Source organism: Procambarus clarkii, chromosome 10 (assembly GCF_040958095.1).
Source record: "Procambarus clarkii isolate CNS0578487 chromosome 10, FALCON_Pclarkii_2.0, whole genome shotgun sequence".
Taxonomy (NCBI): domain Eukaryota; kingdom Metazoa; phylum Arthropoda; class Malacostraca; order Decapoda; family Cambaridae; genus Procambarus; species Procambarus clarkii.
Window position 1 is genome coordinate 37027457 of NC_091159.1, and position 16082 is coordinate 37043538.

The window sequence follows — 16082 nt, forward strand, 5'->3', positions numbered from 1 at the left end:
ACTTCTGGGAGCAGCACAGCTTTATGAGGTCCCTCACAACCCTCAACAATGATGAGGTACGTTTTAGGGTTCATTAAAATGTAGTTTGTTAAGAGTGTGAGTACCATTACCGTGCCGTGCGGAGTACAACCCGTCCTCTTACTCAATGGGTCGCATTTTTTAACGGAATCGACCAATCGATAAAAAATGCGGCGTATTAGTCAAAATTAAAGCACCGTAATATTCACGCTTTCTGAGCATCCGCCTCGATAGGGGTGGGTGGGTGGGTTGGGTTTGTACGTTACAGCTTTGAATCACGTGACATTTCTAAGCCAATCGAGACAAGTCACACGTGAGCTGTGATTGGTCGAGAGGTGAAAATACAGCCAATCAGCGAGAATCTCGATGACGCAATTTAAGAGCATGTGTCCGATTTGATTTCCGGAATTCATATGCAACCCAGACCTCGGTAACTGTAGCCTCGCTCCCTCATGCTGCGTCAGCCCTCACCCTCTGGCCTCGACACCCGCCAGCTGTGTTGTGACCTCACCTCACACTCGTGTGGGTGACCTCACCTCACACTCGTGCATTCCTGCACCTCCAGGCTGGCAGACTAGTGAGTCCTGGTCTGCCTGCACCTTCAGGCTGGCAGACTAGTGAGTCCTGGTCTGCCTGCACCTCCAGGCTGGCAGACTAGGGAGTCCTGGTCTGCCTGCACCTTCAGGCTGGCAGACTAGTGAGCCCTGGTCGACATCTGGCCAGTCTGGAGGTGCAGGCAGCAGTACTTGGGTAAAAGGTCTGAAGTACCAGAATCTGACCCCTAAAGCAAGTAGACTGAACTGAGTGAGTTGATCAGTGGAACAGGATCACCATGACCCTCTTTCCTATCTAAATACAAAATTAACACAGGAAGGCAGGAGGATATAGGCAGGTATGAATATAAACAGACCGGCGGCCAGAAAGGTAAACAAAGGCACGGCCAGGCGGCCAGAAAGGTAAACAAAGGCACGGCCAGGCGTCCAGAAAGGTAAACAAAGGCACGGCCAGGCGGACAGAAAGGTAAACAAAGGCACGGCCAGGCGGCCAGAAAGGTAAACAAAGGCACGGCCAGGCGTCCAGAAAGGTAAACAAAGGCACGGCCAAGCGGCCAGAAAGGTAAACAAAGACACGGCCAGGCGGCCAGAAAGGTAAACAAAGACACGGCCAGGCGGCCAGAAAGGTAAACAAAGACACGGCCAGGCGGCCAGAAAGGTAAACAAAGACACGGCCAGGCGGCCAGAAAGGTAAACAGACACACGGCCAGGCGGCCAGAAAGGTAAACAAAGACAAAAGGCCGGAAGGTAAACACGCATGTAAGCGTCTAGGTAGGAAGATAAATGGCCGGAAGCTAGGCAAGCAGAATGCTAGGCAGACATGCAGGAAGCTAGGCAAGCAGAAAGATAGGCAGACAAGCAGGAAGATAGGCAGACAAGCAGGAAGATAGGCAGACAAGCAGGAAGATAGGCAGACAAGCAGGAAGATAGGCAGACAAGCAGGAAGCTAGGCAGACAAGCAGGAAGCTAGGCAGACAAGCAGGAAGATAGGCAGACAAGCAGGAAGCTAGGCAGACAAGCAGGAAGCTAGGCAGACAAGCAGGAAGCTAGGCAGACAAGCAGGAAGCTAGGCACACAAGCAGGAATCTAAGCAGACAAGCAGGAAGCTAAGCAGACAAGCAGGTAGCTAGGCAGACAAGCAGGAAGCTAGGCAGACAAGCAGGAAGCTAGGCAGACAAGCAGGAAGCTAGGCAGACAAGCAGGAAGCTAGGCAGACAAGAAGGAAGCTAGGCAGACAAGCAGGAAGCAAGGCAGACAAGCAGGAAGCTAGGCAGAGCAGAGTGAGAGGTTCTTCACGTATACTTACCACATATGAGTTCATACATAAATACTGTGTATTATTCACCTCTACACACTCGGATGCTTATACATATTTTTTTAATGTTTAAGGGTTTTTTAGGGAGGGACGTTCAGGTCTGTATTTCATTTTGGAACTATTTGTTTTGTGTGGCTGGGTTTTCATGGAGACTCAAGCTCCTGGGCCATCAACTGTGGGAGGTGAGGAGCCTAAGAGTTACATGAAGGTGGCTTGGATGGGTAGAGGTGGGGGGTGGACCAGGAGTGGGATGGTGAGTAGGGCGTTACGTGTATTGACGGGGGGGGGGGATGACGAGCGGTCAATACCGTAGTAAGATGATTGACACACACACACACACACACACACACACACACACACACACACACACACACACACACAAGTTCCTGAGACCTGGAACTTCAAGAACAAGAGGTCATAGATTTCAACTAGCTAAACACAGATGCCGAAGAAATATAAGAAAATTCACTTTCGCAAACAGAGTGGTAGACGATTGGAACAAGTTAGGGGAGAAGGTGGTGGAGGCCAAGACCGTCAGTAGTTTCAAAGCGTTATATGACAGAGTGCTGGGAAGACGGGACACCACAAGCGTAGCTCTCATCCTGTAACTACACTAGGTAATTACACACACACACAAAATAACAATAGGTTAACAGGTGGAATGCATTAGGCAGTGATGTGGTGGAGGCTGACTCCATACACAGTGAACTCAGGAACCTGTACACCAGTTGATTGACAGTTGAGAGGCGGGACCAAAGAGCCAGATCAACCCCCGCAAGCACAACTAGGTTAGTACAGAGGAACATAGAGAGGGTGACAAGAAGACTTGTGACATGGATGATAAATTATCTGCCATAAAGATGAGGACGGTAAAAAGAGGCAATGTATCAGACCGGAAGACTATTACAGGGTTTTCTAGCACTAGTAAAGTTCATTTCCTGTATGACCCATCTACCATCTAGTTTGTTCATCAGCACATCAACAAACTAAAAAAAAGTTCCAAAAAATGCAACTAAATGGCTTTCGGAACTGCTTGGGCTGGCCGGTAGAGCGACGGTCTCGCTTCATGCAGGTCGGCGTTTAATCCCCGACCGTCCAAGTGGTTGGGCACCATTCTTTTCCCCCGTCCCATCCCAAGTATTTATCCTGGTCCTTTAACAGTGCTATATTGTCGTAATGGTTTGGTGTTTTCTCCTGATAGTTCCCTTCCCTTTCGGAACTGAAAACAAGAGCTACGGGGTGACGCCACTCAGGCTACGGGGGTGACGCCACTCAGGCTACGGGGGGTGACGCCACTCAGGCTACGGGGGGTGACGCCACTCAGGCTACGGGGGGTGACGCCACTCAGGCTACGGGGGGTGACGCCACTCAGGCTACGGGGGGTGACGCCACTCAGGCTACGGGGGGTGACGCCACTCAGGCTACGGGGGGTGACGCCACTCAGGCTACGGGGGGTGACGCCACTCAGGCTACGGGGGGTGACGCCACTCAGGCTACGGGGGGTGACGCCACTCAGGCTACGGGGGGTGACGCCACTCAGGCTACGGGGGGTGACGCCACTCAGGCTACGGGGGGTGACGCCACTCAGGCTACGGGGGGTGACGCCACTCAGGCTACGGGGGGTGACGCCACTCAGGCTACGGGGGTGACGCCACTCAGGCTACGGGGGGTGACGCCACTCAGGCTACGGGGGGTGACGCCACTCAGGCTACGGGGGGTGACGCCACTCAGGCTACGGGGGGTGACGCCACTCAGGCTACGGGGGGTGACGCCACTCAGGCTACGGGGGGTGACGCCACTCAGGCTACGGGGGGTGACGCCACTCAGGCTACGGGGGGTGACGCCACTCAGGCTACGGGGGGTGACGCCACTCAGGCTACGGGGGGTGACGCCACTCAGGCTACGGGGGGTGACGCCACTCAGGCTACGGGGGGTGACGCCACTCAGGCTACGGGGGGTGACGCCACTCAGGCTACGGGGGGTGACGCCACTCAGGCTACGGGGGATGACGCCACTCAGGCTACGGGGGGTGACGCCACTCAGGCTACGGGGGGTGACGCCACTCAGGCTACGGGGGGTGACGCCACTCAGGCTACGGGGGGTGACGCCACTCAAGCTACGGGGGTAACGCCACTCAGGCTACGGGGGGTGACGCCACTCAGGCTACGGGGGGTGACGCCACTCAGGCTACGGGGGGTGACGCCACTCAGGCTACGGGGGGTGACGCCACTCAGGCTACGGGGGGTGACGCCACTCAGGCTACGGGGGGTGACGCCACTCAGGCTACAGGCGTTAACACTGCCAAAGCTACAAGACACAAGACAAAAAAGAGGAGATATGATCACGACATACACAATAGTAAGATGAATCGGCAAAATAGACAAAGTGGAATTTTTTAAATCTACAATTCCAAAAAGTCATTACTTCAAGCTACGGAAACAATAGTACCGAACACACATTAGAACGTTCACTTTTACAGTGATGGACGGTTGGAACAGGTGAGGTGGTGGAGGCATAAACGGTCAGTAGTTTCAAAGCGTTATACGACAGAGTGCTGGGAAGACGGGACACCACGATCATAGCTCTCATCCCATAACTACACTTAGGTAATAACAGTTGGGTAATTACACACACACACACACACACACACACACACACACACACACACACACACAAGGCGGGATCCAAGAGTCAATGCTCGATCCTGCAAGCACAAATAGGTGAGTACACACACACACACACTCACGCCTAGTCCCAAAAGAAAGGAAAAAAAGAGGGATATTATCCAGACATATTGAATACTAATGTGAATCAATGAAAGATAAAATGTTTTGGCTGACCTAAAGTGAGCACCTACTCGGGAGTTAGTCACGCACATAAGCAGCAGGGATGTGACGAAACAGTTCAGCCTAAGACCAGGAAGCAAGTGGAACAAACTAGAATGTAAACTGCTTAAAGAACTAGTTAAGAAGTAGAGAGCATGTACAATAGAGACAAGATGGTGCGCCCGGCTGACACAGTGATGTACGCCTGCACTTTACTAAGGCCTACACTCCCTACATACTAACGAAACTCTCTCTGGAGTTGAATTTTTGACATTAACTTCTACTGTGAAACAAGCACTGAGAAGAAGTAACGACGTTCCTCTCAGGGGAATAGACTAGCAGGCCCAGGCACTCCTCGGGTGAGGGAAGACCTTGGGGCCTCCTCCGAGTAACGTATAGACGGGGGGCGGAGCGGGGGGGACGTTTGGTGTTGGCACTAATAACATTTACAGCTTTCACCGCCGACAATCTGCCCCAGCATCCCTCATCTTGCCAACACTGCCCCAGCATCCCTCATCTTGCCAACACTGCCCCAGCATCCCTCATCTTGCCATCACTGCCCCCAGCACCCGTCATCTTGCCATCACTGCCCCAGCACCCGTCATCTTGCCATCACTGCCCCAGCATCCCTCATCTTGCCATCACTGCCCCAGCACCCGTCATCTTGCCAACACTACCCCAGCACCCGTCATCTTGCCAACACTGCCCCAGCACCCGTCATCTTGCCAACACTGCCCCAGCACCCGTCATCTTGCCAACACTGCCCCAGCACCCGTCATCTTGCCAACACTGCCCCAGCACCCGTCATCTTGCCATCACTGCCCCAGCATCCCTCATCTTGCCAACACTGCCCCAGCACCCGTCATCTTGCCAACACTACCCCAGCACCCGTCATCTTGCCAACACTGCCCCAGCACCCGTCATCTTGCCAACACTGCCCCAGCACCCGTCATCTTGCCAACACTGCCCCAGCACCCGTCATCTTGCCAACACTGCCCCAGCATCCCTCATCTTGCCATCACTGCCCCAGCACCCGTCATCTTGCCATCACTGCCCCAGCATCCCTCATCTTGCCAACACTGCCCCAGCACCCGTCATCTTGCCAACACTGCCCCAGCACCCGTCATCTTGCCAACACTGCCCCAGCACCCGTCATCTTGCCAACACTGCCCCAGCACCCGTCATCTTGCCAACACTGCCCCAGCACCCGTCATCTTGCCAACACTGCCCCAGCACCCGTCATCTTGCCAACACTGCCCCAGCACCCGTCATCTTGCCAACACTGCCCCAGCACCCGTCATCTTGCCAACACTGCCCCAGCACCCGTCATCTTGCCATCACTGCCCCAGCACCCGTCATCTTGCCAACACTGCCCCAGCATCCCTCATCTTGCCAACACTGCCCCAGCACCCGTCATCTTGCCAACACTGCCCCAGCACCCGTCATCTTGCCATCACTGCCCCAGCACCCGTCATCTTGCCAACACTGCCCCAGCATCCCTCATCTTGCCAACACTGCCCCAGCACCCGTCATCTTGCCATCACTGCCCCAGCACCCGTCATCTTGCCAACACTGCCCCAGCATCCCTCATCTTGCCAACACTGCCCCAGCACCCGTCATCTTGCCAACACTGCCCCAGCACCCGTCATCTTGCCAACACTGCCCCAGCACCCGTCATCTTGCCATCACTGCCCCAGCACCCGTCATCTTGCCATCACTGCCCCAGCACCCGTCATCTTGCCAACACTGCCCCAGCACCCGTCATCTTGCCAACACTGCCCCAGCACCCGTCATCTTGCCATCACTGCCCCAGCACCCGTCATCTTGCCAACACTGCCCCAGCACCCGTCATCTTGCCATCACTGCCCCAGCACCCGTCATCTTGCCAACACTGCCCCAGCACCCGTCATCTTGCCAACACTGCCCCAGCACCCGTCATCTTGCCATCACTGCCCCAGCATCCCTCATCTTGCCAACACTGCCCCAGCACCCGTCATCTTGCCATCACTGCCCCAGCACCCGTCATCTTGCCAACACTGCCCCAGCATCCCTCATCTTGCCAACACTGCCCCAGCACCCGTCATCTTGCCATCACTGCCCCAGCACCCGTCATCTTGCCAACACTGCCCCAGCATCCCTCATCTTGCCAACACTGCCCCAGCACCCGTCATCTTGCCAACACTGCCCCAGCACCCGTCATCTTGCCAACACTGCCCCAGCACCCGTCATCTTGCCAACACTGCCCCAGCACCCGTCATCTTGCCATCACTGCCCCAGCACCCGTCATCTTGCCAACACTGCCCCAGCACCCGTCATCTTGCCAACACTGCCCCAGCACCCGTCATCTTGCCATCACTGCCCCAGCACCCGTCATCTTGCCAACACTGCCCCAGCACCCGTCATCTTGCCATCACTGCCCCAGCACCCGTCATCTTGCCAACACTGCCCCAGCACCCGTCATCTTGCCAACACTGCCCCAACACCCGTCATCTTGCCAACACTGCCCCAACACCCGTCATCTTGCCAACACTGCCCCAACACCCGTCATCTTGCCAACACTGCCCCAGCACCCGTCATCTTGCCAACACTGCCCCAACACCCGTCATCTTGCCAACACTGCCCCAACACCCGTCATCTTGCCAACACTGCCCCAGCACCCGTCATCTTGCCAACACTGCCCCAGCACCCGTCATCTTGCCAACACTGCCCCAACACCCGTCATCTTGCCAACACTGCCCCAACACCCGTCATCTTGCCATCACTGCCCCAGCACCCGTCATCTTGCCATCACTGCCCCAGCACCCGTCATCTTGCCATCACTGCCCCAGCACCCGTCATCTTGCCAACACTGCCCCAACACCCGTCATCTTGCCAACACTGCCCCAACACCCGTCATCTTGCCAACACTGCCCCAACACCCGTCATCTTGCCATCACTGCCCCAGCACCCGTCATCTTGCCATCACTGCCCCAGCACCACTACCAAGCCATCACTGCTACTCTGCTACACATGACAAATATTGCCTTTGCATCTGTGTAACTAATTCGTATACGTATTTCCACTACAACTGCTACGCATCCCTATTACAACTACGCTTATCTACTAAAACTTCGCATATCTACTAAAACTACGCATATCTACTACAACTATGCATATCTACCAAAACAACGCATATCTACTACAACTACGCATATCTACTACAACTACGCATATCTATTACAACTACGCATATCTACTACAACTACGCATATCTACTACAATTACGCTTATCTACTACAATTACGCTTAACTACTACAACTACGCATCACTATTACCATAAAGATTATTATTCCATTACAATACATAACCGCTACTACTGCTGTGTGGTGTCACACTGGCTGGTGTCACACTGGCTGGTGTCACACTGGCTGGTGTCACACTGGCTGGTGTCACACTGGCTGGTGTCACACTGGCTGGTGTCACACTGGCTGGTGTCACACTGGCTGGTGTCACACTGTAGGTTGCGTGGTGTCATACTGTGAGCTGCACTGTGTCACACTGTGGCTTGTTTTCAACCGTGTTAGGTTACACCGTTATTGTTACGTAACACCGTGGGGCTGCGTCAGGTCACACCGTGGGGCTGCGTCAGGTCACACCGTGGGGCTGCGTCAGGTCACACCGTGGGGCTGCGTCAGGTCACACCGTGGGGCTGCGTCAGGTCACACCGTGGGGCTGCGTCAGGTCACACCGTGGGGCTGCGTCAGGTCACACCGTGGGGCTGCGTCAGGTCACACCGTGGGGCTGCGTCAGGTCACACCGTGGGGCTGCGTCAGGTCACACCGTGGGGCTGCGTCAGGTCACACCGTGGGGCTGCGTCAGGTCACACCGTGGGGCTGCGTCAGGTCACACCGTGGGGCTGCGTCAGGTCACACCGTGGGGCTGCATCAGGTCACACCATGGGGCTGCGTCAGTGGCTGGGGTGAGGCTGACCAATATGGCACTTGTGTGGGGCGCACCATCACCTACCACAATTTCCCGCTGAAAGACCACGACGAAGGAGATCAATACTAGAGGGTGTGACCTTGGCCCGGGTGGACAAGTGCCAGATAAAGTTAGGTCAACAGAGATCCGGCAAGCACTTCCGGTATCTCCTGGGTCACCTTCCGGGTCCATCTAAGTGGTCAACACTGGCCGAGGACGGCGGCCGAGGCGGGTAATACTAGGTAAGGAGATGCAAGCTGTTAGTAAGAGGCGGTAAAGTGCCTCATGGGAAGGCTGGTGTGTGGGTATTTACCTGTGTGTGGAGGTGGCGTGGAGCTGTTGGCGCGGCTCAGGTGAGAGTGGAGCAGGGCGCGGGCAGACACCACAGCTCAGATGGGAGCTTCTCTCCCACCACCACCACCCTACCAGCGCACCAGTCACCAACCCAGCAGCAAGCGACGCCACACACTGCTACACTCAACCCACCGCCGCCCCCTCTCTTTCCCTGCCCCCTCCCCTCTCCCTCTCTCTCTCCCTCTCTCTCCCTCTCGCACACACCCAAAGCACAGAGAAAGAGCAGAACGTGAGTGAGAGCGCCGCCCCGGAGAGAGTGGAGAGAGAGAGAGGGGGGTTGCAAAGAGACGCTCACTACAGGCAGTGTGAAGGTATGTACCAAGAGCATGGCAGCCTGACATAAGACTGGTGACAACGGTGGACACACACCGTGACCCCAGGCAGTACTCACAACAACGTTAACGTACCATCCGCCACAACAATGATGGGGATAAAGAGAAATCTGGAAATCGACAGCAATGATCATTGCTGTATTCAAATAACTTGTGTTTTCCCGCCTAGACTACTGCTCCGTACTCACTTGCCCCTTGAGAGCAGGAGAGATGGCTGAGATAGAGAGAATACACAGAACATATACGGCACGCATATACACCATAAGGCACCTAAACTATTGGGGCGTCTCACAGCACTCAAAATCTACTCTCTGGAAAAGAGACGAGAGAGGTATACATAATATATGCATGTATTCGATATACGTGCATATATTTACTTTAAATATGCATATATCTGGTCCTGATACTGGAAGGTCAGGAGCAAATTATGCAGAGTAACATAACATGCTGAGCGAAACATGTGGCAGGAAAAGGAGGATGTAGCCAGCGACGAGCAGCGGCGCCGTGGACACACTCAGAGGTCCGCTCCTCACAACCCTCTCCCACAACACAATGTTCCCGGGTCACAATCAGACGAGTTCTTGCAGACGTGTTGGACCAGCCGGGTGGTGGCCACAGACCGGGCTCGGGGGAAGGTAACCAACTCTAGAAACCTATTCTAGTTACCTGCTATAACCGTCGACGTGCAGTAAAGTGTACTGACGCTCCAAGCTCACTACAAGTAAATTAATAACCAAGCACATATTTATCATATAGGTTAAAATACGAGACGTCACTCGCGTCACAACTCAACGTAACTAGATTTGACCAATAAGAGGGCGGTAATGTATTTGTTGTAGATGATTAACTGAGAGTGAGATCAACAAATCCGGAGGAGTTTAGTGACATGACGTAGCACTGCCGACCAGTGCCACGGCTGGCGGAGGTGCTCACTGCTCTCTGAGCCCTGGTGAACCGTGCCACAGTGGGGGGGGGGGTACACTTGTGAGTCACTGTTGGGCGTGGAGACATCCTCGGCAGTGACAGGATGAACACTTACACACTCTCAAGTACTTCAGCAGACTGGTGCTCCGAGTCATCACTGTTCTTCAGTATGTCCACAAAATAAAACAAGAATAATGAATATATATTGGATCAGTAAACATTTAGGAAAGACCTGGGTAAATACTGGTGTGGAAAGAGGGTTGTTGATTTATGAAATGATATATTGAGTAACGTTATGGATAGATGGATTATTTCAAGCGTAGGTTAGAAACATATACGGATTTGAGTGCCTTGCATGAGCGTATTGGCCCCATACGAGGCCCCAAAATTATTTCACCTGAATGTGTGCAGTTTAATTTATTTCTATTCTTATGACAGACGTCAGAGTTGTGAGGTGCGACTTAGGCCACACAGAGTGAGCGGTTGTGTCGTGGAGCAGCGCCCACCACCAACGTCTGCATAACTCACTCCTAAAATGTCATCAATCCGTGAGTGTAAATGAGGCGGACAGCCAGTGTTCATAGAGGTTTGTGAGGCGTCACAGGTGTTGGGCAGGGGGGTGGGGCGTCACAGGTGTTGGGCAGGAGGGGTGGGGCGTCACAGGTGTTGGGCAGGGGGGTGGGGGCGTCACAGGTGTTGGGCAGGGGGGTGGGGGCGTCACAGGTGTTGGGCAGGGGGGGTGGGGCGTCACAGGTGTTGGGCAGGGGGGGTGGGGCGTCACAGGTGTTGGGCAGGAGGGGTGGGGCGTCACAGGTGTTGGGCAGGAGGGGTGGGGCGTCACAGGTGTTGGGTAGGGGGGGTGGAGCGTCACAGGTGTTGGGTAGGGGGTGGGGCGTCACAGGTGTTGGGTAGGGGGGGTGGAGCGTCACAGGTGTTGGGTAGGGGGTGGGGCGTCACAGGTGTTGGGCAGGGGGGTGGAGCGTCACAGGTGTTGGGTAGGGGGGGTGGAGCGTCACAGGTGTTGGGCAGGGGGGGGTGTCACAGGTGTTGGGCAGGGGGGGTGGGGCGTCACAGGTGTTGGGCAGGGGGTGGGGCGTCACAGGTGTTGGACAGGGGGGTGGGGCGTCACAGGTGTTGGGCAGGGGGTGGGGTGTCACAGGTTTTGGGCAGGGGGTGGGGCGTCACAGGTGTTGGGCAGGGGGGGTGGGGCGTCACAGGTGTTGGGCAGGGGGTGGGGCGTCACAGGTGTTGGGCAGGGGGTGGGGCGTCACAGGTGTTGGGCAGGGGGGTGGAGCGTCACAGGTGTTGGGTAGGGGGGGTGGAGCGTCACAGGTGTTGGGCAGGGGGGGTGGAGCGTCACAGGTGTTGGGCAGGGGGGGTGGGGTGTCACAGGTGTTGGGCAGGGGGGGTGGGGCGTCACAGGTGTTGGGCAGGGGGGGTGGGGCGTCACAGGTGTTGGGCAGGGGGGGTGGGGCGTCACAGGTGTTGGGCAGGGGGGGTGGGGCGTCACAGGTGTTGGGCAGGGGGGGGTGGGGCGTCACAGGTGTTGGGCAGGGGGGGTGGGGCGTCACAGGTGTTGGGCAGGGGGGGGGGGGCGTCACAGGTGTTGGGCAGGGGGTGGGGCGTCACAGGTGTTGGGCAGGGGGTGGGGCGTCACAGGTGTTGGGCAGGGGGGGGGTGGGGCGTCACAGGTGTTGGGCAGGGGGTGGGGCGTCACAGGTGTTGGGCAGGGGGTGGGGCGTCACAGGTGTTGGGCAGGGGGGTGGAGCGTCACAGGTGTTGGGTAGGGGGGGTGGAGCGTCACAGGTGTTGGGCAGGGGGGGGGGTGTCACAGGTGTTGGGCAGGGGGGGTGGAGCGTCACAGGTGTTGGGCAGGGGGTGGGGCGTCACAGGTGTTGGGCAGGGGGTGGGGCGTCACAGGTGTTGGGCAGGGGGGTGGAGCGTCACAGGTGTTGGGTAGGGGGGGTGGGGCGTCACAGGTGTTGGGCAGGGGGGTGGGGCGTCACAGGTGTTGGGCAGGGGGTGGGGCGCCACAGGTGTTGGGCAGGGGGTGGGGCGTCACAGGTGTTGGGCAGGGGGGTGGGGCGTCACAGGTGTTGGGCAGGGGGTGGGGCGCCACAGGTGTTGGGCAGGGGGTGGGGCGCGTCACGGGTGTTGGTCAGAAGGGGGGGGGGGCGCGGTGGAAGTCAATATAATATCCTTTTAAAGTATATGAACTTTTGAACAAGATTACTTTAGTCTTAATTACTGTATACCTGTAATGTAATTTGTAGATTTTTTTTTTACATTATATTACAAATACTTTTTTGCTTTTTAGTTTTGTAATATTATAATAGTTAATCTGAGTGTAATATAAGGAAAGAATTTCTTGGAGAAAATAGACTTGCTTTTATCGCACTGAAATTGTAAAGGAGCAGTTTTGTGGAGCATTTAGCGGTTGTTAAAGGTGGCTTACAGCACCCAGGTTGGACCTCAAGTGTGACACACCACCACTCACCATGTGACCTCCAGTCTTACACTCAGTTGGCAGTGTGTCACGAGTGCCTGTACTCTGACGTGTTGCCCCCCCCCCCCGCACCCTGGACCATCTAGGTGAGTACAGCCGGAGTGCATGCGGGCCATGTCTCAACCCTTTAATTGGGCTTCAGTGGAAGCTTCAGGTCCCCTAGAGGATTCAGTTGAATCCCAGGTTGCATTGTTGCAACTCTTGACCCCTGAAGGATTCTCGAACCCGGTCAGCCAGGGCTTCCATGACCCCCTTGGCGTGTCTTTTGGCAGAGTTTTCTGAGATTATATATATATATATATATATATATATATATATATATATATATATATATATATATATATATATATATATATATATATATATATATATATATATATATGGCACAAAACAATGCAGGTCAATATGTTACCTGATATGTTGTTGCATCAGCCACCGTCAACCACCGCCTGCCACCCACCCACTACCACCGCCAGCCACCCACTACCACCACCTGCCCCCACCCACTACCACCACCTGCCACACACTACCACCACCTGCCCCCACCTACTACCACCACCTGCCACCACCCACTACCACCGCCTGCCACCACCCACTACCACCGCCTGCCCCCACCCACTACCACCGCCTGCCCCCACCCACTACCACCACCTGCCCCCACCCACTACCACCACCTGCCCCCCGCCCTCTACCACCACCTGCCACCACCACCACCTGCCACCACCCACTACCACCACCTGCCACCACCCACTACCACCACCTGCCACCCACCCACTGCCACCGCCTGCCACCCACTACCACCGCCTGCCACCCACCCACTACCACCGCCTGCCACCCACTACCACCGCCTGCCACCCACTACCACCGCCTGCCACCCACTACCACCACCTGCCACCCACCCACTACCACCGCCTGCCACCCACCCACTACCACCGCCTGCCACCCACTACCACCGCCTGCCACCCACCCACTACCACCACCTGCCACCCACTACCACCGCCTGCCACCCACCCACTACCACCGCCTGCCACCCACCCACTACCACCGCCTGCCACCCACTACCACCGCCTGCCACCCACCCACTACCACCGCCTGCCACCCACCCACTACCACCGCCTGCCACCCACCCACTACCACCGCCTGCCACTCACCCACTACCACCGCCTGCCACTCACCCACTGCCACCGCCTGCCACCCACTACCACCGCCTGCCACCCACTACCACCGCCTGCCACCCACTACCACCGCCTGCCACCCACTACCACCACCTGCCACCCACCCACTACCACCGCCTGCCACCCACTACCACCGCCTGCCACCCACTACCACCGCCTGCCACCCACTACCACCGCCTGCCACCCACTACCACCGCCTGCCACCCACTACCACCACCTGCCACCCACCCACTACCACCGCCTGCCACCCACTACCACCGCCTGCCACCCACCCACTACCACCGCCTGCCACTCACCCACTACCACCGCCTGCCACCCACCCACTGCCACCGCCTGCCACCCACTACCATCACCTGCCACCCACCCACTACCACCACCTGCCACCCACCCACTACCACCACCTGTCACCCACCCACTACCACCACCTGCCACCCACTACCACCACCGCCTGCCACCCACCCACTACCACAACCTGCCACCCACTACCACCGCCTGCCACCCACCCACTACCACCACCTGCCACCCACTACCACCACCTGCCACCCACCCACTACCACCACCTGCCACCCACCCACTACCACCGCCTGCCACCCACTACCACCACCTGCCCCCACCCACTACCACCACCTGCCACCGCCTACCACCACCTGCCACCCACCCACTACCACCACCTGCCACCCACCCACTACCACCGCCTGCAACCCACTACCACCACCTGCCCCCACCCACTACCACCACCTGCCACCCACTACCACCACCTGCCACCCACCCACTACCACCACCTGCCACCCACCCACTACCACCACCTGCCACCCACCCACTACCACCGCCTGCCACCCACTACCACCACCTGCCCCCACCCACTACCACCACCTGCCCCTACCCACTACCACCACCTGCCCCCACCCACTACCACCACCTGCCAACCACTACCACCACCTGCCACCCACTACCACCGCCTGCCACCCACCCACTACCACCGCCTGCCACCCACTACCACCACCTGCCACCCACCCACTACCACCGCCTGCCACCCACTACCACCCACTACCACCACCTGCCCCCACCCACTACCACCACCTGCCCCCACCCACTACCACCACCTGCCACCGCCTGCCACCCACTACCACCACCTGCCACCCACTACCATCACCTGCCACCCACCCACTACCACCGCCTGCCACCCACTACCACCACCTGCCACCCACCCACTACCACCACCTGCCCCCACCCACTACCACCACCTGCCACCGCCTGCCACCCACTACCACCACCTGCCACCCACTACCATCACCTGCCACCCACCCACTACCACCGCCTGCCACCCACTACCACCACCTGCCACCCACCCACTACCACCGCCTGCCACCCACTACCACCACCTGCCACCCACCCTAGTGCCCCGAGGCGGCAGCCTCAGTCCATCGCTCGATATCATCACTCCTGCTGCAGCACTCTGCTTTACTCTCACAAGCACGCAAGCACACGCGCGCGCAAACACGCAAGCGCGCCCGCACACAAACTGAGACCTGGAACGCCAAGAACAAGAGGTCATAGATTTAAACTAACTAAACAAAGATGCCGAAGAAATATAAGAAAATTCACTTTCGCAGCCAGAGTGGTAGACGGTTGGAACAAGTTAAGGGAGAAGGTGGTGGAGGTCAAGACCATCAGTAGCTTCAAAGCGTTATATGACAAAGAGTGCTGGGAAGACGGGACACCACAAGCGTAGCTCTCATCCTGTAACTACACTTAGGTAATTACACGCAAGCAAGTACACACACACACACACACACACACACACACACACACACACACACACACACACACACACACACACACACACACACACACACACACACACAGTCCCCCGAAGCCCACATCAGCGGCATATGCTAGGTTGGCCAACATAAGAACGGTCTTTAGAAACTTGTGTAATGAATCATTCAGAATCTTGTATACCACATTTGTCAGACCAATCCTGGAGTATGCAGCCCCAGCATGGAGTCTATATCTAGTCAAGCATAAAACTAAATTGGAGAAGGTTCAGAGGTTTGCCACCCGACTAGTGCCCGAAATGAGGGGCATGAACTATGAGGAGAGACTACGGGAATTAAA

The 16082-nt window shown here is 56.6% G+C and overlaps 3 protein-coding genes across 8 annotated transcripts in view; 1 reads left to right on the plus strand and 2 right to left on the minus strand.

Annotated features, from left to right (window-relative positions):
• LOC123745278 (RND transporter family member dispatched) overlaps positions 1-16082 on the minus strand; it is a 225995-nt gene that overhangs the window by 182262 nt on the left and 27651 nt on the right. The gene's annotated exons all lie outside the window — the stretch shown is intronic.
• LOC138363043 (protein dispatched-like) overlaps positions 1-16082 on the minus strand; it is a 109004-nt gene that overhangs the window by 65201 nt on the left and 27721 nt on the right. Inside the window, exon 1 of one of the 3 annotated variants that reach the window (XM_069321868.1) lies at positions 8987-9128. The exons of the other annotated variants lie outside the window; for them this stretch is intronic. The gene's annotated coding sequence lies outside the window, so the exon portion shown is untranslated. Of the gene's footprint in view, positions 1-8986; positions 9129-16082 lie in introns of those variants that run through there. 3 annotated transcript variants of the gene reach the window in all.
• Positions 24-7725, plus strand: LOC123773887 (nascent polypeptide-associated complex subunit alpha, muscle-specific form-like). The gene is made up of 2 exons (XM_045767822.2): positions 24-56; positions 5191-7725. Exons 1-2 carry the CDS (start codon positions 24-26, stop codon positions 7723-7725), a joined length of 2568 nt encoding a protein of 855 aa, XP_045623778.2.